Source organism: Lissotriton vulgaris, chromosome 7, assembly GCF_964263255.1.
Source record: "Lissotriton vulgaris chromosome 7, aLisVul1.2, whole genome shotgun sequence".
NCBI classification, from domain to species: domain Eukaryota; kingdom Metazoa; phylum Chordata; class Amphibia; order Caudata; family Salamandridae; genus Lissotriton; species Lissotriton vulgaris.
The window spans coordinates 668,073,404-668,100,832 of NC_141695.1; the positions used below are offsets into that span (position 1 = coordinate 668,073,404).

The following is a 27,429-nucleotide window of genomic DNA, read 5'->3' on the forward strand; positions in this document are numbered from 1 at the left end:
ATTGCACTCTCACATTTTACGTACTGAACGATTATGCAAATAAAGGTTTTCCAAACTATGAATAGGCATCACATGCTTTTGTAAATGTGGGAATTGGTGGGAGGGCTTTTTCTGTGCGCAACCGTTCTGCTCTTTTTTAAGGTTATCTGAAAAAAATGGTTGTTCGGCCCTGGAGTGATGATCGAATCAAAGGTATGATACGCTGCCTCCAAAATATGCGACTAAGCTCAGGAACTAACGTATGAAGAAGGACCTCGACTTCTGAGAATGGGTAAAGTAAAGCGGTGCGATTGATAGAATGTTATAAAGGTATGGTGGTCGAAGGTACTAAGGGACAGGGTTGACCGAAGAACTGATATGCCTTAGAACATCACAGCTTTGGGAATGATTTAAGGATCCCGATGGCCAGATACTTCTACAAAACCAGGTACCTCGCGCTAGGCACCTCTGATTCCTCTTTTTAGCGTTTCCCTACACACGATCCATAATGCCACCCTCGAACCCCCCCATGAACCACCTATCACACTGCCCGCCCCCTTGACTTCAGAAACCAAGACCCTAGGGATTATATCCCGAGGAGATAAGTACGAGTATGTGGTAAGTAAAGGACTTTCGTGCCCGTACAGTTGGTGTGCTCGGATGTTGTTCCCCCTCCCTTTTCCTCCTTTTTCCCTCTGCAGGTTACATTGGAGTCCCGATTAGGGTACCGTAAAGGATCTGGAGCCACGTCACGCCCGAAGCATGAAAACGGACTAACGCTGCAAGACGACACAAAAAGACACCCTACTCAATGCGCGACCTTTTTGTACCTGACCTAATGCTCTTCCGTCCCAAAACTGCATGCTTTCTACATCCTAACACAGACCCGAAACGTCTAACGTTGGGTAATGCACCGAATAGCCCAAACAGTACACGGTCATTCTCCATGTCACACGTGTACTATTTGGCCTATTGTTACTCTCTCTCTCTCTCTCTCTCTCTCTCTCTCTCTCTCTCTCTCTCTCTCTCCCTTTCACCCCTCCACACTTTCCCTCTTCCTAGCGACTGGCACCTAATTGGCGAACCTGGTGCACCTCCTGATTGGCCCCAAATACCACAAGTATTTGCACAAATTCGTCCTAAATAAAATCATATCGATACCACGTTACTACCTCTCCTTTTCTGCTAAATATGGATGAAAATTAAATTGGCCAAAAGGAAAGGGACAGGTAAGACGACTAAGGTTCCCTAAATTTGACCCACAGTAAGGGAACTACTTGTCAGTGGCTTCTATGATAAAAAATGTCTATGGTAATGCAACCTTCCCCATTCCAAGTTGTCTCCATACCCCAAGCAGTAAAAAATGATCGAGACACCCCCGTCTTCCCAAAATGCCCCCAGTTTGGTATCAGCTGCCCTGAACGAGAATCTGAAAAACGTCCCTTGCTCCAATTCACTGTGTTCCTAGTTGTTTTCCATAAGACCCCACCCACCCCAAGGATAAGTTTAATAATTATCGCAAGCCCCCCCCCGAGTTTTTGTAGTAGCCAGGTTGCGAGAAACTATATAGAAAGTTAGAAAGATGTGTGCAAAGTTAAAATTAGATCGAAAACCGAAAGAACTTGTTGCAGTAAACCTTGTTGAAAATGGGATGTTTAGCTAAAAGATAGGACGCATTGATGTAATGGAGAGTCGTTTAGCCTATGTTCATCCCTCAGAAGGATGCCTATCAGACTATGGTGAATAGCACGTTGCACTTTTCCGTAAGATACAAAGCCCTGAAGACCGGCCTAGCCTTGCAAGACTCGTACTAGGGAAATGGGTCTCTACTAGAAGAACTGACATCTACTGTAATAGACGAATGCAATGAATGGGTACCAGACCTCGTACCACGACAAATGAATGTAATAACCAACAAAACGCCAAAGAATTAGCCACAAAGGGAAGTTGTAGGAAATCCAGCAAACCCATCATCAATTGTTTATACGTTGGCTGCAAACCTCAATGTAGCGGATGTTTACCCCAGTTGCTTGGTGTTGGGAGAGAAATAGGTTTATGTAATTACCTTCTTCTGCAAAATCTCTAAAGACTGTCTTTTCGAACTCATTTAAGGGTACCACTGTCGGAGGAGAAGGAGACCGGATGTGGGAGCACGCGGCCTGACTGCGGATCGTGGAACCTCAGCGACGGAGGCCAAGGCGAGACCACAGCAGTAAGGAGTCGCAGGATGAGGCACTGTTTCAGACAAAGCTAAGGAAAGGGCTGACCTGAAGCCCCTGCTCTATGATCGACGTGTGCCAAAAAAGTCCCCGCTCTCTGAACCTGGTTATGGACCCGCCTGTCTCAAATTCTCCGTCCCCCTGATCTGTTCCCGACTTGGCCCTGCTCCATCCCCTCCTCCTCCGACCTACCATAAGGACTGTTCACACACACACCTTTCCACCTGAACTTCCAAGTTCCTCCAAAATCCTACTGAGCTATCCAGAGAAGGGTATTCCCTGCGTCAAAAGGGAGGGAGCTCCGACTAAGTAGACCACGAACTATGTTAATCTCAGAACGGTGACCTAGAACTCCACCAAGGGTCGCCCCTAAAGAGAAGATGAACGAAGTATGTGGTTCTACCCGCTGCTGAACGCCTCGATGATGATGGAAGCAACAGGAAATACCCACCACAGAGACTCAAGAAACAAACAGACCCCACAACTCAAAGACAATTGCACTTTTCATCACAATCCTTTTTCTGCCTCCTAATAACTATGCTCTGGGTTGCGGAAGAAAATGCACCTGCTCCAAAACCGTAACGCATTTCTCCTATGAGGTCTGGCGAAACAAAACAAAATGTACCCCTGCCCGCAGACCTCCAACGACTCAATCCACATGAACATTCCTGTTGACAGAACGAATTGTAATCCAGGTGCTTAACAGTGCCAACAGAAGACGACAAAGACACTGAGAACTCTGATATTTACTATATCTCATTTCTCTCCCAACCACCATTGGACTGACTATGCTCCCGCCGAGTACAAAAAGGACTTACTTATATGATAACTTACCAGTTCCTATTCCAAATGACTATAAGTATCTATGATCTGTACCCAACGCCCTCGCTACATAATTCTAGTCTGATATTGCATTACTATGATTTTTTCTGCAACCAACTTAACGATGAACCCGCCTACTAGATGAAGAGATTTTTCAATGTGATGTTTATGTACAGTTCTTTTGCCTAAGTCCCCTCTCCCTTACTTATGACCGCTGCAATAGGTATAGATAGGAAATAGGCCAGCAAGATGTCTTGGAAATGTTAAAGGGAGGACTGTGGAAAATTAATACAGTTTGGTGAACATTATCTACGCCATCTTGCCTTTTTCTGATGCCACACTTTTGTCATGTGTCCCCACCATTTTAGCTGCTCTGATCAGAACCACTCTCTGCGCGCCCCTGACCCCCAACACGGACCTTCACCCTCACCAACACCCCCATGCACTGATCACTCCCGCTCCCAGATGCCTTGAGCGTAAGCGGCAGCCATTTTAAGCACCATGGCCTCCCTGCCCCTTCCCTGATAGCCAGCGCGTCTCTCTCTCTCTCCTATCCTCGCAGGTATCCCCCGCACGCTGACAACCCCCTCGCTCTCACATGCCTTGGGCCATAAACCCCTCTTCAGCGCAGCTTCACCACAGAATCCCATCCTGTTCCCAGCGCGACACCTCCCCTCATTCCTTTCATGGTCTCAGATCCTTTTGATGCAAACCCCCTTTCCCTGTGTCCCCGTTTGTCTTCCTTGTTCCCAGGCCGCCACCTGGCCCTGCGGATACTGTTTATTACACCGTACAGTAGGAAGCTTCCCCTCCCCATCAAAAGACCCTCGAGCCGATCAAAGCCCCCACCCTATGAGATCCGATCAACTCCACGCATTCCGTGAATCGGCGGAATGCCCTGCTGCGCGACAATCATCACCTGTTGTGACCGGGGTGGGGAATTCAACTGTAAATGTATGTGGGAACGGGCCTGAAGGGGAGATTCAGAGGATGTTCTTTCAAATATCAAAGTGTTGCGAGAATGTGTTACGTGTAATAAAGGTCATAAACCCTAGTATAAGAGGCCAGGCCTCAGAGATGTGGTTAGAGCACTTCGTGACGATACTTGCTGTCTGAATTGATGTGTTCTCCTCCGGAGAGAATAAAATCCTCGTTTCCTGCCTTCCAGTCTCCAGCGCCTGCTTCTTCATTGATTAATATTGGTGGGTCATAGAGGCGACACCGCCGGGCAACATAAAGGGGTCTTTGGTTACTGGTTGTCTTTGAACCCCTTTTAACATAGGGGTTACTACTACACCACCGTTACCACCCAACATACCTATAGACAGAGGGCGACATGGAAGCTTCCATGATGGACAAAGCGCCCCAAGCAAATTGTGACCCTGTTACCTTAGACACTCTTGAAAGTTTAATCAAAACTTACTCTGCCTCAATTCTAGAGAGGCTGACTGAAGTGGAACTCAGACTAAGTACAATTGAGCGGGCACTGGGGAAAAAGGGTGCTGACAACATCATAACTCCCAACATAGTAATGCATAAGACCGCTACTCAAGCTGAATCTATCCCAGTTGCGTCAGCTCCTATAGCTAATTCTACTTCGATGGCAAATCCTTCCACTTCTATGTTCAAAGGGAACAAAACTACTGCTCAGTCAATTCCACCATCTAAAAACACACAAAAAAATCCAGATCCCATACCGGTTACCTTAGTAAGGAAGCCGTCAAATGGCACGGTTAACACTCCCCAGGAAAGAACTAGGGCAGAGGTGGGGGGCCCGAAGTCCAGCTGGGGGAGACCCCAACAGGCCCCCATTCCAGAATTACCACCAGAGGCAGTGCCCTTTGTGGTAGTTCTAACAGGGGTTCCTGTGTTACAAACCAATAAACAGGAGGGTTTTGCACAATTAAAAAATAAGATCATGCACTGGTTAAGTCTCTACAGGCCAATAGCAAACCATGTAAATGGTAAAATTGTGCATGTTCGTCGTCTTCAATGGTTGGGAGGTAGAACCAAAAACATTGAGGGCGACGTGGTGGTTGTGAATTTCAGGGACCCCAATGCTGTACAATTTATATTAAAGTGGCCGCCAGGTACTGCCAGTAATTGCATAATCCCTAGACCACTGGCATATTTTTATCCTAGGTCAGTGGTATTCCCTCCCCAACATCAACCACCCCCACACATAGCACCCCAAACCCAGTCCAGTTGCTATCCACCATTTATAAAGAGGGCTGGTAATACCCAACATATACTGCAACCTCCTAGGGACTTCTACTACCCGCCAAACCCCGTGCCTGTACCTGATTCCCTTGGTTGGAATTGTGTTCCTTATAGACCACTGAAATCCAACAATAGAAGAATGGACCACCTAAAGCCTTTCACACCCCTAGAAACCACTAATAGATTCGATATATTTAGTGGTCTAGATGACTGTGATTGATGCCTTATGTCCTTGGGGAGTGGGGGAAATGTAATTGAAAATGTTAACTCGGACGGGGGGCGGGTTTTGGGTAAAGAACTTAGTTTACTGAGAGTTGATGGTATCAATAATGAAAGTGAACCTATGGTGAATACAGGATTTCTACCCATGCCTGTATCAACAATTGGGGAAAATTACACGTCAATTGAAAGTGCTATTCACCCAAACGATCTACTGCCTTCCCAGGATGATTTGATTAGATCAGAAGGGTCTTTAGTTGAGCAACTTGAGGGTTTCCACATTTGTAATGCGGTGGGAAAAGTATCCCTGGAAAAGGCACCAGACACAAGGACACTGGCAGCTATGGTTGGACTTAGCGGTGATATCCAACAGCCCCCAGAAAGATGTGTTATCGGGATGGCAGGCAGGGGGGAAGTGAGAGATGTTCATGTGACTAATAATAGAGCGCAGGATTTCGCCAAAGAGGGAAGGGCTTCCCCTAGAAGTATCAGGGGCCAAGCACAGTTACCACTTAATACCCCGATTGTCAGTAATTCGACACCAGTTGATGTGCCTGCACCGCCTTCCATTTTGGCTACCACAACTGTCCCGGGAGATCCTGACCCTCCCTCTGCCACTGTACCAACTTCATCTGGCGGGGCAGGACCACCTCCACAAGGTCCAGGGTTGAGAATTCTCTCCTGGAATGTGGCGGGGATCACAAATAAGGTAGACACACCAGACTGGGATCTCCTGATAAACGGCAGTGATATCTTCCTTTTTCAGGAGACATGGGCGAGGGAACCCCAGAGTAGAAGGGGGTTCGAAATTTTTGAAATCCCAGCAAAATGGAACGGGAAGGGGAGGCCCTCGGGTGGCTTGGCGATTTGGGTAGCGAGTCACATTGGGTGCCAGGCGGAAAAGATAGATACACTTTCGCAGGATATCCAGTGTGTGTTCCTTAGATGGCCTGGTAGAACACCATGGGCCATTGTCAACGTCTACTCGCGCCCAGTCGCTGCGCCCAATGAATCCCCAACCCTAGATGAATTGTCATCCTTTCTAGGTCAACTGCCAGGCGACCACAAGATAGTGATGGGAGGGGACTTCAACTGTCATTTCGAACCCCTAGAAGGATTAAAGGAGGGTGCTCTCACTGCTGAGGACGACTATTGGGGAGTCCCACCCTCGTCCTCACTGCACCCTAAAGCCTGGTCCCCGCTGGCAGTACAGCTTATGGCCCTTACCCTGAACTTCGCAATGAGGGCTTGTAATGGGCGTACTCCGTCCGATACCCCCTCATTGTGCACTTTCAATAGAAAGGACCACGAGTCAAGGCTGGATTATATATTATTAGATATTACCATGTGGCCTAAAGTTCACGACTTCAGGGTGCTACCAAGGATAGACAGCGACCACAATGCCCTTCAACTGGAGATTCAGCATCCTGTACCTCCAGAAGGGTCGCCCACTATTCCTTGCGGCGATGACCAGGGGGACTTGCTTCTCTCCACAAACAGGCGCCGCGTTAAATGGGGAAAGTTGCTCAACACAGAAAATGCTTTAAATAAGCTATATGGTTTAGCACTCCCCAGGCTCAAGGAAGTGGATGATCTCATAAGCCAACGAGACCCACTGATTACAATGAGAGACTAGCTAATATTCATGAGGATTTAGTGAGGGCTCTTGCCGAGGTTTTCAATCCGGTGGCACCGTCACGTAGGAAAAAGACTCGCACCTCGACCTGGTACAACTCTTCCTGTAGGAAAATTAAGTCTGAGTTAATTGCTACCATTAAAGAGGGCTCTAACAAGACCAAGGTCGCAGATCTCAGGAGGGAGTATAGAGTAGCAATGGCTAACGCAAGAGCGGAGTGGGATTGGAACCATTGGCATGATTTGTCTGAAGCCTTAAATGCTAAAGACTCTAGGAAATTTTGGACCCTGGTAAATACTGGGACGGGGGAACTCAAATCTGCAGTGGAGCCTAACATCGCCTCCTCTGTCTGGGAGACTCATTTTGGGACACTTTACCAAGATATTATCCTATTACCCGATGGAGTGGCGGTTGAGCCCCCCGTCACTCTGCTGGGGAAGGCTCCGGGGTTGGATAAATTACCGGGGGACCTCTTTAGACATCACCCTGAAATTTGGGGCCCGTACCTTCTTATTCTTTTTAATGCCATCTTAGGAGGTATGGCGGTCCCCTGCTCTTGGCTGGGGGCAGAGATTGTGCCAATATACAAGAAGGGGTCTCCTCTGCTCCCAGCCAATTACAGGCCGATTAGCCTTATAGATGTCCCCCAAAAGCTTTTCGCGTGCCTCATCCTGAACCACTTGCTAGACTGGATGGAGGCCAATGATATCATGAGCCCCCTACAGGCTGGTTTCAGAAAAAACACGTCGACCATGGACCAGATTTTCCGCCTCGTCCTCCTTTATTGGAAGACGGTGAGGCTAGAGGGGGGTAGGCTGTACATGGTCTTCGTGGATCTGAGGTCAGCATTTGACCTAGTCCAGCGCAAGAAACTCTGGGAGGTTCTGGAAAAGTTAGGAGTACCCCCCAGATACTCAGTATCATAAATAGGCTGCATGAGAACAATTACGCGCAGGTTAGGTGTGGGATGGATGGCAATCTCTCGTCCAGGTTCCCTGTCCGTAGAGGGGTGAGGCAGGGCTGTGTCCTGGCACCGACCCTGTTCTGTCTCTTCATCAATAACGTTATATCCCATCTAGAAAACGTTAAGGACAATGATGCCCCACATTTGGCAGGCAGGAGGATTCCGGCAATCATGTTTGCCGATGACACCCTCCTGCTTTCCAAATCCCCCATGGGGATCCAGAGGATTCTGGATGGATTTGGTCTTTTCTGCAGACAACATGGTCTAGAGGTAAATACGGAAAAGACCAAATTCATGATATTTAATCCACCAAATAAAGCCAGGCCCAATCCCACTCTGGGTACTGCCAGCCTTGAGAGGGTTACTACCTTTACTTACCTGGGGGTAACACTGCAGGAAAATTTATCATGGGACCGACAGATAGCAAGATCAAGGCGTAAATTGTCCCAGTTGTCGGGCGCAATCTTGAAGGTGGCCAACACTTCCACTTTTAAGCCTATAAGCCCGGCCCTCGAAACCTATCGGACTCAAGCTAAGGCAGCGGCTATGTATGGGAGTGAGTTATGGGGGTACAAAGCAGGCCAAGATTTGGCGAGAGTGGAAAATAATTTTCTTAGATGCCTATTAGCTCTTCCACGAGGCACACCTCTCCTGCCACTGAGATTAGACATGGGTCTTCCCCCTATTGCTGAGGAGCTTGTGTCAAAGCCAGTGAAGTATTGGCACAGGCTTTGGTCCACAGACGAATTACATCACTATAGGCAGGACCTTATCCACGTCATGAGCCTGAACCGAAGTAGTAAAATCCCCTGGCTTGCTTTCGTAAAAAATGAACTGCTCACTTTGAACTTATCCGAGCTATGGGAGGATCCCGTGCAAGGTTGCCAAAGGGTCTCACGCAAAGGCCTGGCCCAAATCTACAAAGACAAGAGTCTCTCACTTCTGATGAATGCTCAAAATAGCGGCACCCTTACTGTACGATTTCTGGATTCCAAAAATTCTTATGTATTTGAACCCTTTATGGATTTTATTTTCCCCATCCTTGCGAGGAAATTGTTCGTACAATGGAGGTTTGGCACACTCCCCATCAAAAAATTTACCCATAAATGGACCAAGGGGGGTGATAAAATGTGTCCTTGTTGCAACACCCACGAGGAAGACGACCTCCACATTATGTTTGTGTGCCCTGCCTATCACAGACCTAGAAAATACTGGATAGCGCCGCTCTGCAGAAACTTGGGGTTCAGAAACCATTTACAGGCATATAGAGTAATGAAAACCAGCACTCTGGGCCACATTGTGTTCGCCATATCCAAATTTTTAATGGCAGTATGGATAATCAGAAAGAAAAAAGCCCCATAAACTGTGGACTCTGTTATGATACTTTTTTCATTTCCTCGCTGGACAAGAAAGGAATTTTTTATACACTGTATTTTTAACATGTATTTTAAAATGTATGTTATTGTGTTTTGTATTGTATCTTTTATGGTCTATAAGGCCGAAATAAAGAATTTTTGGATTGGATTGAAACCCATGCTTCAAGGAAAACGCACACAATGCCTAGGAAGAAGCAGAGGGTTGTGCTAGCTGTTCTACCATGCTCTAGTAAATAATATTGCCATAACCTATATCTTTTCAAGGAGGAGTCCATCCTTGACTCTTTATGGCACCTAATAAGTGAGACAGTTGAGGGAATTACTTGCAGAATATGTAATTTGTCGTGTACTGGTCTGAACCGTTTTGTGATTGGTAGAGCTAGAGAGGACAAGGTTGTCCACAAGTCTGTCCTTAACCATTACAGATTGTTACCGCAAATGTTTTTTGGTGCTGACAGATATTTTGTTTAGTTCAAAGTATTTTATTAAATTTTTGCAGACAAAGGTAGACAGTGGTAAACACAATAAATACACAGTAGGAACGGATGGACATTTTTATCCTCAGAACAGGGACTATAGTCTTGATTTACGGAGCCTTGTTTTCAGATGAGGCAAATCGCACACTAGTTGATTTGCGAATGGAGTTGCATTTTAGATAGAACTGTTAAAAAAGTTGCACCACAAAATGTATTGTCACGGGATGTGGCAAAAGATTACACCTCATGAAAATTAATGACACATGGTCTACTTAGCCACTCCCTATGAAAGGCTGTGAACGCAGGTGGTGAGGGCTGCAAATGTCAGAAAGGGATGGATGTCTAATCATCACTGCATTGTACTTGATAGTCTGGAATTTTTTTTTAAAGATGCCTGTGACCGTAAAAAATAAAGCTACTTCCAGGCTGAGAAGGTCATAGAATATTGACCTCAAAACATTATGGCACAAACATATGATTGGCAAACTATTGAAGACCAAAATATTGGCTTTCCAAGACGAACAGTAAGCTACTAAAATATCGACGATCAAAGCATGTTGTACAAATATCAACATTATACTGGCAAGTATGTGTTTCTCTAAAGTAATTATCATTATCATTATTTAAAACGTTACACTAACGATGTATACGTGACAATCACACTAGCTTTCAGTTCTTCAGGTTCATGTGCTTCCACATTCTCACCATTCCTACATGTTCTAGCAACAAAATGCTGCTTCTTTCCCGCAAATGGCACTTTTTGCATATAACAATTTGGACTGTTAGTCTTCTGTTGCCCACTACAACATAGATAACATTTAAATGTATTAAAATTCACGTTCGTAGTCTCACCTCTTTGCCCTTTGGCAAAACTCTCCGATTTGCCATTTTCTGGTTAATACGCCACCATTCTCTGTACTTTTGCCTTATGTACCTCTTCCTTCCGAATTTCCTTGACCTAGCTGGAAGTGTGTTCCAGACATCTAGTGATGGCAATTGCCTCCTTACGGTTAGGGTTTTTAGCTAATAATTTCTCCTTTAATGTGATTTTATTGGTGCCAATCTGTTAATCTGTTAATTCTCCAAAGTCTTATGTTCTGGCAAGATTCCTAAAACATGGTACTTAGTACTCAACACGTTCAAATTTGCATTGTTGGCATGCAAAAAAGTATTAGGCAGATTTATGAGGCCCTTGCGCCTCAATTGCGTCACTTAATGTGACGCAACGGCGGCGCAAACAATGCGCCCTATTTACAACGTGACACATCTAGGAGATGCGTCACGTTGTAAAGCCCTGCGCCATAAGGAGGCGTTCCTGCGCAGGAGGGGTGTTCCTGCGCAGGAATGCCTCCTAAAAGTGGCTGAGTGAAATCTATGAGATTTCACTCAGTCACTTTCTACGTCAATTCCTTACGCCTGCTTGAAGCAGGCGTAAGGGTGACGCACCATGCATTGAAGAGGTGGCTCCTGTGCATTGCAGGAGTCATGTCGCACTTGCGACATGACTCCTGAAATGCGCCGCCCGTACGCCAAGAGATGCGTCACGCATCTTCACTAACTTGCACCATGGTGCGCCGCATCATAAATGTGGCGCACGATGGGTGGTGGAGCAGTGGCGCAATGTGGCGCATGTTAACTGGCGCATCCCTGGGGATGCGCCAGTTAACATAAATCTGCCCCAATGTGTTTCTAGAACCGCATTTGTCTGGATACCAAAATGCAGCTCCAACATTTTTACAGACATTTCAAAAACGTCCCTTGGTTCTCCTTCCGAATTACCAATTTCAATTTCTTTCAGATTTTTATAAATCGTCCTCCCTTCCATCCAATGGTTATACAACAACGCTCCGTGCTTCCTAGATGCAGAGAATATCTCCCTACCAATAGCCACTAAATATGAGTCTAATAGTTAATTCCACCTGGGCCATGCCAACACAGGATCCCCTGCTTCAGATAAACATTGTGGTGGTTGAGAAATGCTTTTAACTGCCATTACTACAATAACAGTGAAAAAAACATCTAAAACAACAGACCAAAAGAACTGCCCAAAATAACCACCTAATAGAATAAACTAAAATAACAACTAGTCCACAATACTCCACCTCTTTGTTTATCCATTAACACTGCTCACTGCTGCAACATTCTCTTTGATCAGTCCTGATACCATCAATGTTCCCAGTTTAAGTCACCTCCAGGGCCCGTCAAGTTTCATAACACTCGGGGGCACTAGAGGGCGCACGACAAAATGGCTGCTCATTAGTCCAGCACAGTCTGCCATCTGAATAATCCATCAATTACGCTGGTTAAATCGCAGCGGCGAGCTGCATCGGCAGCGATAACGTATTGGTGAAGTGCTCCGGTGTGCTGCAATATATGGATTGTGCAACAGTGTGAGAAGTTAGCCTGGCATATGATGTCCACTATTCTAGTGGGCACCTTGCACCAGTCTAAACGACCCTTATTGATGGTGGTTGTAAAGTCAACCTTATAGACAACTATCCTAGTGGTAACATGGACCAGCAGTCTTAGGCTAAAACTTCAGAGAGCATGTGAAGCAAGCTGTTTTACCAATTATAATCCCTTGAATACCAAATAAAAGGACAACACACCAGGTATATATCAAATATATATGTATTTATTTCTAACACAACCCCTCTGCACTCTTTATGAGGTCAGAGATTGAAGTACATCACAAGTTACTCAATTAGCATATGATAAGTTGCACAAATACAGTTATGCCCTAGGGGCCTCACAAACCATATACTAAGTAAGTGGTATAGGACCCACTTCAGAAATAGTGAATAGGCCTAGGGCATAGGAAATAGCTGGGGCTACACTAAACAACCAAAGGTTAGGAAGTAGGAGACCCACAGGAGACGCGTGTGTTGTCCAAACACAGTCGCAAGTTACCATTGACTTATAATGGAGAACAAAGAAGTTCCTGTGTCGCTGAGTCTTCGGGTTCTGGCGGGAGCGTCAGCAAAGCAGACCAGCAAGTTACTGGTGGTGCCTGTTTGCACAGGGTGGTCACCCCTTGACCACAAGGGAGATGTCTTCAGTCTTCTAGTCAAAATAGAACGTTGAAGGTCCAAGAGCTTCGTATCAGAGTTTCGTTCCAGGATAATCTAAAGTCCTGGGGTCACAGCACCTATCTTTATACTAAGAAAATGGTCTAGATTACCTGCCAGGTCCCTTCTATGGGTGGACCTGGGAAGGGGGTGGTTACACCCCTTTCCCTTTGTCCAGTTTCACGCCAGAGTGGGGCTGGAGTGCCCCAGCAACTGGTTTGAATCAGGCTATGCATGGAGCACCTTGTGTGCCCCAGTCTGGAAAAGCATCTTTCCATTCAACCCACCATGCCCCAATACACTACAGGCTGTCTGGGGAGGTGCTAGCAATTCCCTTGACAGGAACCCTATTGTCCAGGCCTCCCTTGCTGTAGTTTCCCCCAGCAGCAGGAGGTCAGACTCATGTTTGTGGCAGCAGCATCCATTTTGTGATTCTGAGGCTCTGTCTCTGTTTAACTTTAACCGGGTAAAGCAGTAACATACATGTCTTTTCCCTCTAGAAGGGTGGAATGCTACCCCCGCCGCCAGAATTGATGGGGGGGGGTAGTATTCCAAAGTGTTTGACACCTTACACAACATGTTTTGATAAAGCCAAAGCAAAGTTAGCATTAACTTTGAGGATTATAATGCATTTAAGAGTATATGGTATGGCTATATCATAGAACAGCTATAAGGAGATGGTTGCGAAAGCTGCAGAGGGGCTCAGCTTATGCTAGGACACCCTCTCACCTAAAACCAAGCACTCTGCCTCCAGGATTGTTGAGGCCTACCATAGGAGTGACTTATAGTTGCATATGTGTCTATATATAAGGTAGATATAGTTATACCATATCTAAGTAAGGGGTGATTACACCACCTTACCCAAGCTGAGTGCTCCGCCTGTGGTGTCAGTTTGGATGGCCAGCCAGGGTTGGCATAATACATGCTGCAGCCCCTGGTAGGCCTTGGATGCACCTATGCCCTGGGTATCTAGGGTACACTATACGGGGGCTCACAAAGGTGACCCAATACCCAATCAGGTACAGGGAGTGGTTTTGCATTTTTCCCTGTCTTCACTACTACTGTCCAGGCTGCATGGAGGGAGTTTAGTCTCACCAAAAAATTACTGCAATCTGAGGAGATTCCGTACACTATTGCTGTATGCAGCGAGACTGAGGATCGGTCCGGAGTGAGCAACCAAGATTTACACAAATCCTAAAGCTGCACTGGAGCAAGCTAAACGGTTGAAGAAACTTTGTCAGGCGGCAACAGAGGACCCAGATGCTGCTGAACAGTAACCTTCGGATGGTAACTATGGTTGGATGGCACTATATGGGGTAGCGCTTGGTCCTAGCTGGTGGCCTGAGGTGTGGGGGTTACATGCACCATTGTTGTAACATGATTTATTTGTAATCTCTGAAGTGGTATCTTGTACCCTTAGTGATCAGCCATGAGACTAAGGTCCTCAAATAGCACACACCAAGTGTATGAACAACTCGAATTGACGCTACCATACAATAATTGGAGACATGGTGTATGACTGTGTTGGAAAATGGACACGGTAGGCCACCTCCCGCCCACCACTGGGAGGTTTACTTGCACTCTGGTGCCCTCATATGGGAGTTCCCGCACCTACCCATTTGAGACATGGGGAGGGTGGGTAGTTTGTTGTGTTTAGTTTGGGTTGACTTTGGCATGTTAGGGGTGCTGAAGTGGGAGTGGAGTGTTGGGGGTAGTGGGTTTTGTGGCAAACATTGATGATTGCACCAGAAATTGGCTGTTCCCAGTTTCTGATGCAGCAGTGTGAGTTATGTACTATTCCTATAGCATATTATTTTATAAATTGGCACAGGTGTTACGATAAAGCTAATAACATGGAATGTACTTGGGTTGAATAACCACCCAAAAATTCGTAATGTGCTTGCATTTTCAGATAGGCAAAGTGTGCAGGTTGCATTCATCCAGGAGAAGCATCTCACCTAAAATACTCTATTACATGCTGGCTCTCGCAGGTCCGGTGTGCGTGTGGCCTCCTCTTTCTCTTCCTACTCTAGGAGTGTGATGATCTTAGTTAAGAAAGGAACTCCATACACATTTCTTGGATCTGAATGTGATGAGCAAGGTAGGATACTACTTGTATTAGGTAAGCTGGGGGAAATGATGATATTGTTTGTAAATACATATGGTCCTATTGGGGATGACGCTACGTTTTTTAATGACGTATGGCGGCGCATCTCCTCCTACCCTACATCAGTGATCATATGGGGAGGCGACCTAAATGTTTGTTTAGATCCAAGGTTAGACTGTTCAGCTCACTCTGAGTGATGTGGGAAGCAGGCAGCATTGATTTTAAATGAGTTGATTGAGGCAGAGGCCTTTATAGATATATGGAGGTCACGAAATCCAGAGGTGCGGGAAGGTACATTTGCTTCCACAGTACATGAATCGTGGTCACGACACGACTATCGGTTGATGTCCCGGGAGGTCGCCTCTTGTTCTGTCTTAGTAAAAAACCTAGCAAGAATGCTATCTGATCAGTTGCCAGTACTGATTGAGCTTAAGATACCGGCCTGTGTTAGACCTCCGTTCCAAAGGCAGCTGAAAGCATCCTCACTTGCTGACGCAGTTTTCAGGGCTGAAATTAGGATGGCAATTTATAGTTTGTTCGTGGAGAATGAGGGATCAGTGGATAGTGCTGGCACTCTATGTCAGGCATTTAAAGTTACAATAAGGGGAGTGTGTATGAGTGTGCAAGCCAGTGTGTTGAAATACTTTAAGTAAAGAATAAGAAAGTTAGCAGATACAATTTGCTTGTTAGAACGGGATTATGAGCTATGCCCGACACCTGCAGTGTTGGCTCAGATTAGAGAGTTGGTGTCTGAACATAATCAGACTTCGGATCAGGAGATATTGCACAAATCCCAGTGTTCAAGGCCACAATACTATGGGGAGCGTGGAAGGCACAAACGTTGGCAGCCCCCAGAGGACAGAAACACATCACTGAACTACTAGAAGAAGACAAAATAATTGAGCATTCCACGTCCGAAATTGGTAAAGTATTTATTGACTTCTATTCTAAATTTTATGGGGCCGGGCAAGAGACAGCTGAGGCTCAGACAAATGCATATTTAGAAGACATAGCCTTGGGATGGTTGTCCAATGGGCAACGTGAGTATTTGGTTCAACCATTTGATGAGGACAATGTAAAAGAAGCTATTAGGTCCCTACCTACCTGTAAGAACGCTTGGCTGGACAGCTTACCCAGCGAGTTTTATAAACCTTATATTGATGTGCTAGCTCCTCAATTATTAAAAGTCTTCTCTGAAGCCTATGAAACTGGAGTTCTTCCACCGTACCTCAGGGAGGCCATGATTGTTACACCTTTGAAACTTGAAAAATTAGCTAATGGATGTGATTCTTACAGGCAACTGTCCCTCATAAATTTAGATACTAAAATACTAGCAAAAATGATTGCATCTAGACTGCAGCCTTTGGTCCCCAAGTTGGTCCTCCCGGACCAATCAGGTTTTGTCCTTAAACTATCTATGGTACACAACCTCCGCACTATCTTTGCAGTGCTGCATCATTTGGATCCAGGAACCCTGGCGGTTGCTGTGCTTCTTGATGCAGCAAAAGCATTCAATTCGCTCCACTGGGGCTATATGTTTTTTTTTCGCGATGGATGGGCATGCCACCTTTTTTTGGGAAATGGATACAGCTATTATACACCAACCCTGTAGCACGTGTGCGAGTGAATGGATGGGTATCTGATTGTTTCACAATTTGTAAGGGCATGAGACAGGAGTGTCCACTGTCTGCCAATGCTATTCTTTTGGCATTGGAGCCTCCAGCTGCACTGGAGTTCAGGCAGCATCCATTGATCATCTCGCTTTATGCAGATAACATGTTATTATATGTCAGAGATCCAGACACACAACTCTCCCTCCTGCTTCGGGAGCATGTTTTATTTGAACAAAGATCAGGGCTGGGGATCAACTGGGCAAAGTCCACGATTTTTCCACTGACTGATTGTACTCAAAAGGTAGTGCTGGATTATCCACTCACCTGGTTGGCTGACCCGGTGAAATATTTGGGGGTCTGGGTACATAAAGACCTAGAGATTGTAATATATATGAACTATGGATCTCACGTTGGAAGCAACTGCCGCTGTCGCTGGCGGATAGAATCGCTGTTGTAAAAATTACAATACTTCCCAAGTTGCTGTGTCTCTTTACTCATTTCCCAATTAGGTTAAACATCACCTTTTTTAAATGTTGCAAACCTGCTTACTGTCACTAATATGGGCAGGCAAGCAAACGAGATGCAGCTGAAATACGTTGACGCAGCCATTTGTGAAAGATGGCTAAGAGGCGCCAGACATATGCCTTTACAACTTATGTGCGCAGGTGCAGTTTGCGTATTATTGGCTGTTTCCACAGAAGAATATGCTGCAGTTGGCGGTGGAGGCGGACACTGTCCATCCAATGCCTTTGCCGGCAACGATTCTTCAAAAAGTAACAGTGGTAGTAATAAGGAAATTAACCTAGTTGATTGAACTGTATGGGCATGGGACACTCTAACTAAACGGGCGGGGAGAAAGTATATATATGCACCAGATATGCCAATTAAGGCACATCCAGGGATATCAGTGGTGCAGGACCGAGGGGCCCAGATTGTTTTTCAAAGTGTAGGGATTACAAAATTGGGGGATATGTATTGAAATGGAAATTTCCTGACTATGTTAGAGTTTCAAACTGGGCAACAGTAAAAACTTATGAATGGGTTTATATATGCCAGACTGCAGTCGCCGGTGTGCTCCCTTTGGCCTGATTTTCCAAAGGAACCACAAATTTTGCGGGCGTTGCAGGTGGTTTTGAAGACTGGTAAATGTAGGGGATTGATCACTAAAATGTACTCCACATCTCAATGTGAGAATGAATGGGACAACTACCCAGCATTGGACAAGTGGAATGCTGTTTTGGAGACTCCCATGTTGCATGGTAATTGGGAAATTTGCTGAAAATTAACTGGACGTTTAACTGCCAATTTTAATTGCATATTATTAATTTCAAATATATCCATCAGATATATTACACCCCTGTTAGAATGTTTGAATTTGGACTGTGTGAAGATGCGAGGTGCCCCAGATGTCGTAAAGACAGAGCAGACTTTGTGCATTTGGCATGGCTGTGTTCGGCCATATTTAAATACTTGAGTGGGGTGGTAAAAGCAGTATCAGATATGATAAATTAATATATTGCTTGTGAACCGGAAGTGTGCCTGTTAGGATTATTGAATAAAATCAAGCCAGGAGTCAGAAGAATTCAAAAGACTTTGCAGACCGTTCACCGTCCTCGCCATCCAGACAGCTTTCTACGCAGAAAGAAGTACAGGCAGGGAGCGCAAGCCTATAAGTAGACAATCTGAATTAGCTAAAATTAAATCTTGTTTCAACCCATTTACATCAAGGAAGAATAGAAAAAAGGCGAGGATAGACCGTTGTCGGAACCCACAACTCATTTTAAAGCTGTTATTACAGGCAGAGTAGGTTGTGTATCTAACTGCTGCAGTGGTATTTTGTTGTAGTGAAGATAGGCAGTCCAGGTATATTTCTATGTAGATTTATTATAAGCAAGATGTTACATGGTTGAGCCCCACCAGGAGCAGGGATACATTTATTATAAGCAAGATGTTACAAGGTTGAGTCCTTAGCAATTAAATCTATAAGCGATATGGGCCTCTAGGACTGCAGGTTTTCTTAGCTTCCCTTTTTAAAAATTGGCACTATAATGGCTGATGACGAAGAGGGGGATGGTCCCCCCTTACCACGGCTTTAAGGATCATGGTCAGCAACAGGGCCTGGAAGTCTATGTTGCTGACAGATAGATTGGGTGGGATACCAGCAGGTACCGGAGTAATTTACCTTGTAACACACTTAATGCCCTGTATCGTCTCTTCCAGGGAAAAGACGAGGTTAGATCTCCCCTGCACGAGTCCTCCCTGCAGCACCGTAGCTGGGTAACTTGTACTATTATAAATGCCCTCGAAGTGGATGATGCAGTCGCGTGCCGCTATATGATCCACAAAATGGGGGAATTCTCCTGGGCAAAACAAGGCTGGTTAATAATGCGACAAAAGGTCGAGCTCTTCATCTCGGAACACTCATGGATCAGGTATTCCAAAGCCACATCTCTCAGGGTCCCCTTTCCTTCCCTTCAATTCCTCCTCGTAATTACTCTGACAAATTGCTACATGCACATTATCTCTGGGGTTTGTTTTGAGCGCACTTTGTAAATTGCATAAAGCCCTTTAACATTAAGCGTAAAACCACTTCGGAGCAGTAAAGGGGGGAGGTGTAGAAGATGAGTGCAAAAGGTCAGCGACCTTTTGAAAAATACGTCCAAAGGCTGATACGAGCATTTGATCTGGAGAAGTGAGGTCAAGACAAGTTTTTTCGTCTCTCATCATTCTCTCGTTTTTCTATCATTTCTCTCTTCCCTTTTTCATTGCCACTTCTCTTTCTCTCTTAGTTGTTTCTTCGTACCTGTCTATCACTGTATCACTTCCCTCTCTCACCTGTCTTCCCATTTTCTCTCTCAGCTACTTCAAGGCCTGCCTCTTAACCATTATTTACCTCCCGCCCACCTCCCCTTCATCGCTCTGTCAGGTACCTCATTTCCCTCTGCCTCCTCTTACTCGGCCAGCTCTCGTTCTTACCTGTCTCGCTTGCTGTCTCCCATACCTCTTTCTAACCTTTACTGTCTGACTTTTTATCACCCTTTCTCTTTTACCTGTCTCCCCTTCTTTGTGTTTCCCCTGTCCCCTGTCTCAGCTGCTTGATGCCCTAGCACTCCTCCTCGTCTGTATCACCCTCTTACTTGGTTGTGTCCACTCTCTCGTTATTTCTTTATCTCTTACACACCCCTCTCCCCCTCTCCCTAAACTGCATCAACATCACGTTCTTCCTGCCTTTCTTCTTCCACTGATGTGTCCGTATATTCTACAGCTGCAGCTGCGGTACGATTTTATTCCTCCTTTTCCAAGCGTATTGACGGCAAGATAAACGGTGGAGTCTTGTTTACTGTGACCCTCTTCACCAAAAAGCAATTAGCAAAGTTGTAAACTTGATCTGGGGAAACTGCAGGCTGTTGTCAGGAAATGGCTAAATGTTCCTCTTTTGTCAGTGAGTAGACTGCAGAGGTGGGTAAGGGAATGGGAGTCTTGAGGAAAGCTGGGACTTGTGGTTCAACCCTGATTACACGAGGATCAGCATTGGCAAGTCATCGTTGCTCGCCATTATGTGAACTTGCACCCTCATATCCGCTGCAGTGCTTAGCGGATTGGGTGCTGAATTATGTTTCAATTTTCAGATTGTATTCATACATGTATATCTATGTTGGCGCACACATTACATATCTAGTTGGATTTCGTATTGATTGTTGCACACATACAAAAACAGCTTGTTAGATTTTTATGTAACTTTTTCTTTTTAATCAAATGAAACATACAGCATAATTTGCATTGATTTTCCAGTTAACAGATAAATGTTTTATTTTACATTTCAGAAAATACTAAATTACAGAATCCCAGCCGCAAACAATCCGTTTCAAGGAGCTTAAAGCATCTTTTCCATTCTTCAAATAAGTTTGTGAAAACTTTAAAAAGGTCAGTAATGAATTATACGTGTTTTTCTTCACTCATGGATAACGTTTGAAGCTTAGGATTTTATCAAGTGAAGTGCATGAAATGCAGATCTCGCTTTTGTGATACATTTTGAACATTGTGATCAATATCTGTCTAGCTCTATGGATGCCAATATCGTTCGCACTTGTACTTAAATGACTATTTATTTACATGAAAAAATATTGGAATTCTCCAGTTGTGGTAAGCTGCTCCATATCTCAAATGACATCATCAATAATATAAATGATAGCATCTCATAAAACCTAATTGGTAAAAGCACTGATGTGAACCCCTATGACGCCAGTACTGATCAAGGATTTGGGGCACTGGAGTTCAGAGTAGGGTGTAGCGAATGGCCATGCCCTGCACCAGTGCCTACATTGCACCACAGAGGGAAATGCACAGTCAATTTGTGTGGATTCGAAATTTAGAGAGTGAATGAAAAAAGTAGGACAAATGTTCGCTGGCGAATTTGCCCCATATTTTTCACGTCTGCCCCTATGTGTTCAGCACGTTTAAGAGGAATAGGGTATGGCTGCACTGTATGTACTCCTTGTACACAGGCCTCACTGGGTCTGGCTGAAGAAGTTGCTCTATTAGTTCTGTGATGTCACGATTTGGGGTATTATATCACTGACGTTCCATCCTTCGCACCCAGCATTGCATACCCATAGCACAGGATCATGTTCAGTTAATTACAGGTAGAGCATGTGCTCTTCAACTATTTCATTTGCTTTCCTCTCATTCAATCACTTTGCATTTTTTATTAATATTTGTATATAGCATGTACTAAGCCAGACCGCATCAGAGTGCTTTACATAAAACAGCAGCAGAATAACAAGTCTATAATACACAATGGCCCAGCACACTAGAGCATTTCAATATTTCAACAAAAATAACAATAACAATTCTCCAAATGATGGAAGCAGCAGTTCAGTGGAGTTCATTTGTAGTTCGTTCTTTATTTCTTAAATTTAAAAAACACTGTAGCAAACGCGTTTCGTCCTTCATAATCGAGAGCTCTCGATTATGGAGGATGCCACGCTACGGAGCCGGCTTTGACACCTTCTGATAAAGATTTACTTTTCGGATACAGAAGCACTGCTGGCACAACCTCTTTGATCCACACTAATATTATAAAGAGAGAGTACAAACCTTTGAGGCGGGTAATCTCAGTAACAACAGCACCAATCAAAACACCCAACACAGCGTTGGAAAGGGCAGTTGCAGCAGAATGACATAGGTTATGCAGACGGCCACCATATACATTTAAAAGGTAAAAGAATTGTGCCAGCAAAGTAGTCCCTTGTGGGTGTGTCTGCGTTCTGCTGTGGGCGTGTGCTGGGGGTGTTACTCAAACTGCTGTGGGCGTATGCTGGGGGCGTGACAAACGCTGGGGGCGTGTGGTATGTTCCGCCCTTCATGCCATGTGTGTTGTACATACAAGCGCCAGTTACGCAATTGTGCCGCATCAAGGGGCTCGCTGGGGGCGTGACAAATGCTGGGACCCTAAAATACCCCTGTACCCCAAAACCCAAACCTACCCCTGAACCCTAAAAATACCCCTGTACCCCATAACCCAAAACTATATCTGAACCCTTAAAATACCCAAACACCCCAAAACATATACCTCAGTACCCCAAAACATATATTGCTATACCCACACTTACCTAATCCAAACATTTAAAAAAAACATGCTTTTACCATTCATACATTTACAACGAATTTCGTTGTAAATGTATGCGTGGTAAAAGCATATAAAATGTAATGTCATGCGTTATAATGGCAATGCGGAGTCATGGTACTTCCGTAATGAAAGTATGCAGAGTCATGGTATGCAGAAAGAAAGTTGCGGAATAATGGGTGTTTACCGTGGGAAACAATCATTCAAGACTCGCACAATTCTAATTGTTAGACGGTCGCCTATGGCCCTCAAGCGGGGGCACACGCGAATGAGCGTGTCACATTACACACATTCTATTCCATACCCGGACAACGTCGAGACGGGCTGCTAGTCAAAAATAAAGACAAAAATCATTTTAAAAGGCATTCTTGAGTTCAAGCTGGATGCCACTGGGGAGTGATTTAGGATATTTTGCCAAGGGAACTAAAACCATTATTTATTTTTTCCGCCCTGAAGAAGTCAATGAAGGACGAAACGCGTTGGCTACAGTGTTTTTTAAATTGAAGAAATAAAGAACGAACTACAAACAAACTCCACTGAACTGCTGCTTCCATCATTTGTAGAATTGTTATTGTTATTTTTGTTGAAATATTGAAATGCTCTAGTGTGCTGGGCCATTGTGTATTATAGAATTGTGAGCAAGGCATCTGTCTTGGGAGATTTAGGGGCTTGTGAATCTCCGGCCCGTGGCACCTAAAATAATCAACTCACTATACAGTACTTAGGATAGGTGCAATTGTGCTTGACCCCATTCCCTGCTCTCTCCTTTTCTAGCAGAATAACAAGTGAAGCAGAGGAGAGGATTCAAATATCGACATAATACACACTCTAGGCGACCATGGGGCAAATCATCAATAAACTGCGATAAAAATCTCAGAGCGCACTTTGAGCAAATTTGCTTAACGCCTGCTTTGGCCGGATTTGATCGCCGAGATAACTCGTTATCATCAACGCCTATATCCACGGCGATGGAAAATCCAGCGATAGCGGCAAAATGAGTGTACATCGCTGGAAATCCAGCGATACAACTACAGCGCTAAGGGAATCCTTGGTGATAGGGAGATGTGGACTTAGGCTTAGAATCCACCTCCCTTCATGAATATAGCTAAGTCTGAAATTTCGCAGACGTTAGCTGATGGCGATAACTGCGGTTAGAGCGGCTTTTTATATCGCTATGGGTGTCCTGGGTCAGCTTGTTGATAGAGAGTAGTGCAGTTAGCGATGTTTCCCATGTTGTTGCGAGAGAAAACGCCTTCTTTGCATCTCATTAGAGATGCGATGCGAGGCGTTAGTGGAACGGCGGCTGACACAAGGAAACACGCGCTGATGCCTATTAGCTTATCCTTGCTGATAGTGAGGCAATTTATTCGCCGCTTATCGGCCGAAACGGTTGTTAAAACAGTGTTGTTGGCCTTGTTGATATGCCCTCATGTTCTTTCTAGGTGAAAGGGAGATCGAAACTTAGTACAATTCTCAACGTCATTCGTAGCCAGTGTTATGGAAACTCTGCACGCGCCCATCCTATCTCCGACATAGGGAGACTTCACCTACTCCATTTTCATGATTATTAAGGTGACAGTTATGTGTGGTCTCAGTGGCAGTTAATCCAAGGCATTGACTCCAGGCCATTACAAGTGGGGGCTGTGTTCATCCAATCAATTCCCCTTGCAAGTGGTCCCTTTGAGGAGCATTGTTGTTGAAAGCAGCCTACTAAGTAGGAAGGCTTTGAGTTGTATTTTTAACACTGGAATGGAGGACAGCGCTCACATTTCTGGGGGAATCCAATTGAACATTAAAGGAGCACATTCAGAAAAGGACTGGTTCAGAGTTCAACATTACACATTACTCAAGGGCCTACTGCACTTCCCTGTATATTTTACACCCCAACAAAGTGGGAATGGTTCAAGATTGTGCACACTTGCTTTTGGAAGACATAGGGGCTTAGTCCAGATTGTGGCCAAAAACATCTTGCATGGATTCCCCACTGAGCATAGTCAGAGGGCATGCACAGTGTGATCTGCGATATAGTTATTTTGAGAATGTCATATCAGTGGTTTAGTGACTTCCATCTATTATGAACAGGCCAGGTTCAGTTCCACATAGGAACAGAGCATCGCCTTAGACTATTTCTTGTGATCTTGTCTCAAGCATAGACTTGAATCAAACATAATCTCATTGTACATACAGTACATACTGTCATTGTACATACAGTAATGTCATTGTTGATATAATTTGAGATCTTATCATTGATGTCATGTGTTAGGTTCTAAGCAGAGCATGGCAAGGATATGTTATAGATTCAGCTGGTTACTATAATTGGTGAATTTAAGTGGTTTTTCGGTTGTGCTTTATCACTTCGATGTTGTTGTTACTGTTTTCTACCCTAATTTTGAGGTTTACATAGACAATTTATTATGAGCAAGATAATACTTTCTTTGAGTGTTTTTATGATACACAAGGCTATGCAGCTCCTGTACCACCCAAGACACTTGAGCAGAGTCGCGGGTCAGGTAACGCAGTCTATGAGCACAGGTTGGGTTGTGCCTTACCCTCTATACTTTCTCATAGAACCCTTACCCCACATCCGCCATGAAGCCAGACGGTGCACCCTCTGCAGCTCTAAATGATTCCTTTTTTTAGAAACACTGGCTTCAAACAATTATTTCTGCAACAGTGGGGTCATTTAGTTTCACACTCGAGTTGCATGTCTCTCCCTCTCTCCTCTCTCAATGTATCTCTTATTTTTTGACATCATGTGTAATTGTTATCATATTCTGTTATATTGTGGAACCTTATGTAAAGCGCTCGGATACCTCTGGGTGTAGCCAGCGCTATATAAAACTCTTTAGAATAAATAAATTAATTAGCCGAAGCCAACGCCGGCAGCACGAGGTCAATGCAGGACATGCAAACAAGACGTGATCCAAGTCCTGAACACTCACATTGCAAAGATTACAGATTTTTCCATTGCTCAGATTTGAGGACCAGTGTGCAGTTAAATCGTTTAAAGGTATAAGATTCATGTGACAAAGTGTGAGAAACCTTCGGGTTCCATGCTGTAAATTCCAGTATACATATTTTTGAGAAGTTTTTGGTTTTGGTGTGTGTGTCCTTGAAATTAACTCTGAAATTAACTCTAGTCTCTTTTTGCAATTACAGAATACAATGTATCTATTGAAACTAATCTTACCACTGGAGGTTTTTAAAAAAGATTTAAATTCTGAAATCTTCGTGTACAGAGAAGTTTTTTTGGTGCAAGTAAAAAATCATGATAAAAGGAATAATTATTTGTCCGAACACCAAAAACTTCTGGACTCATGATCCCTCTTAATGAATCTTGCTCGCTATTTTTCAACTGGTATCCCCAACGCGAAACGCTAACTAAACCTTGGATGTAGGAGCTTATTAAGCCAAATTCCAGCCTAATAGCAGCCGTTGGGACTAAAGTATTAAAATGACACAATTTGCGTAATATCTGACCTTCTATTCTGTTCAAAAAAGCAGTAGTTTTAGACGGGAAAAGTTCCAAGCAGGGGGAAGGAAAATTTCATAGCCAATGAAATCCTTGTATCGGGCGGCTACTTTTTGCACCTCTGCCCAGTCAAGATTTGTACCTTTTGACTTCGGGCCTAATTTATATGATGTCTGAGAGGGGACTCCATCTCAGCGCCCACAATGTTCCTTTTCTGCTGACATAGTGTTCTGTCCACCCGATTTAAATATGGGTGGACCATAGTTTAGCCACGGCAGTGACTACTCTATCACCGCTCTGGCCAAACTTCTTTGTTTGCCTGATAGAGTAAGGACCATCGGAGAATTGGCTATATGTTTGTCTGCCCAATTAGGCTTGGCGAACACGTAGCCAACTACCATGGCACGCCCTCGCCGCCGTCCCCCGCATCCGAAGAACGACAACAGGAGGAAGGTCCTTCTCCTACCTGGCCGCCAAGACCTGGAACTCCCTCCCGACTGACCTGCGCCTGACCCAAGACCACCTCGCCTTCAGGAAGAAGCTCAAGACCTGGCTGTTCTGGCAGTAGCAGCACCCCCCCCCCTAGCGCCTTGAGACCCTCCGGGTAAGTAGAGCGCTCTATAAATGTCTATGATTGATTGATTGATGGCAAAGGGGGCAGGCATTATCTCTTTTATTTTCAAAACAAAATTCCCACTTCAGGATTTTCTTTTTGGAAAAAAAAAGAAAACAGCTTGATGCAAGGCTCTGTTATGTTGATGGGGCCCTGGCCCAAACTGAAAAATGCATTGTTAGAAACGGGACCCTGGCCGGCCAAGACTCGCGTCGAGGTCAGTCAGGGATCGCCATTTCTAAAGTCAGGGCAGGGGAGTCACACACCAAGGCAACCCCCACTCGCCCTCTAGGTAACGTGGCGCGAGCAGTCTAGGCTAAACTTGGAGGCGGTATGAGTTAAGTATTTGCGCACGCACCCCAGCAACAACACCCAAGGCCCACCACAAAGAAAGACTCCACACAAGGATATATAAAAAATAGCCTTAGTATTATAATAAACAAAACACATTAGATAACACACAAAACTGTACAATGTGCCAGGGGCACGGGCAGAATTTACAAGGGGAATTATGTACAGGACAGGGCCACATGGACCACTGTCAGGGGTAGGCACTTGTCAGAAAATAATACTGGTAGATATACACTTATGTCGTAAACATAGAATGAGTAGCACCAAAATTATAAATGCAACATACATCCAGTATTCACTGGAACAGAGTAAAGACCTCCTACGCAACCCTAAAACACTGTAGGAAATCACGCAGGTAACTAGGACCTTTTCATCAGGACCTAAGGAAGGAATACCAACACCTAAGCAGTTCACTCTTAGCAAAGGGAAGGAAACCTAAACATAAAATGAAACATCAGCAATCCTCTATGCAGGTCACATTTAGCAAAGTGGATAAACATGAAATACCTAATCAGGTCACTTTTAGAAAAGGTAAGCGGACATCAACAATTCACTATGCAGGTCACATTTAGCACAGTGGATAAACCTAAACAATCCTCTATGCAGGTCACATTTAGCAAAAGGGGATAAACACGAAATACCTAATCAGGTCACTTTTAGAAAAGGTA

General features: G+C 44.7%; 1 protein-coding gene across 1 annotated transcript in view; it reads left to right on the forward strand.

Annotated features, from left to right (window-relative positions):
- Positions 1–27,429, forward strand: part of ANKFN1 (ankyrin repeat and fibronectin type III domain containing 1) — a 1,140,330-nt gene that overhangs the window by 455,295 nt on the left and 657,606 nt on the right. Inside the window, exon 8 of the mRNA XM_086928764.1 lies at positions 20,524–20,623. Coding sequence (XP_086784890.1) covers positions 20,524–20,623 — 100 coding nt within the window. The remainder of the gene's footprint in view (positions 1–20,523; positions 20,624–27,429) is intronic.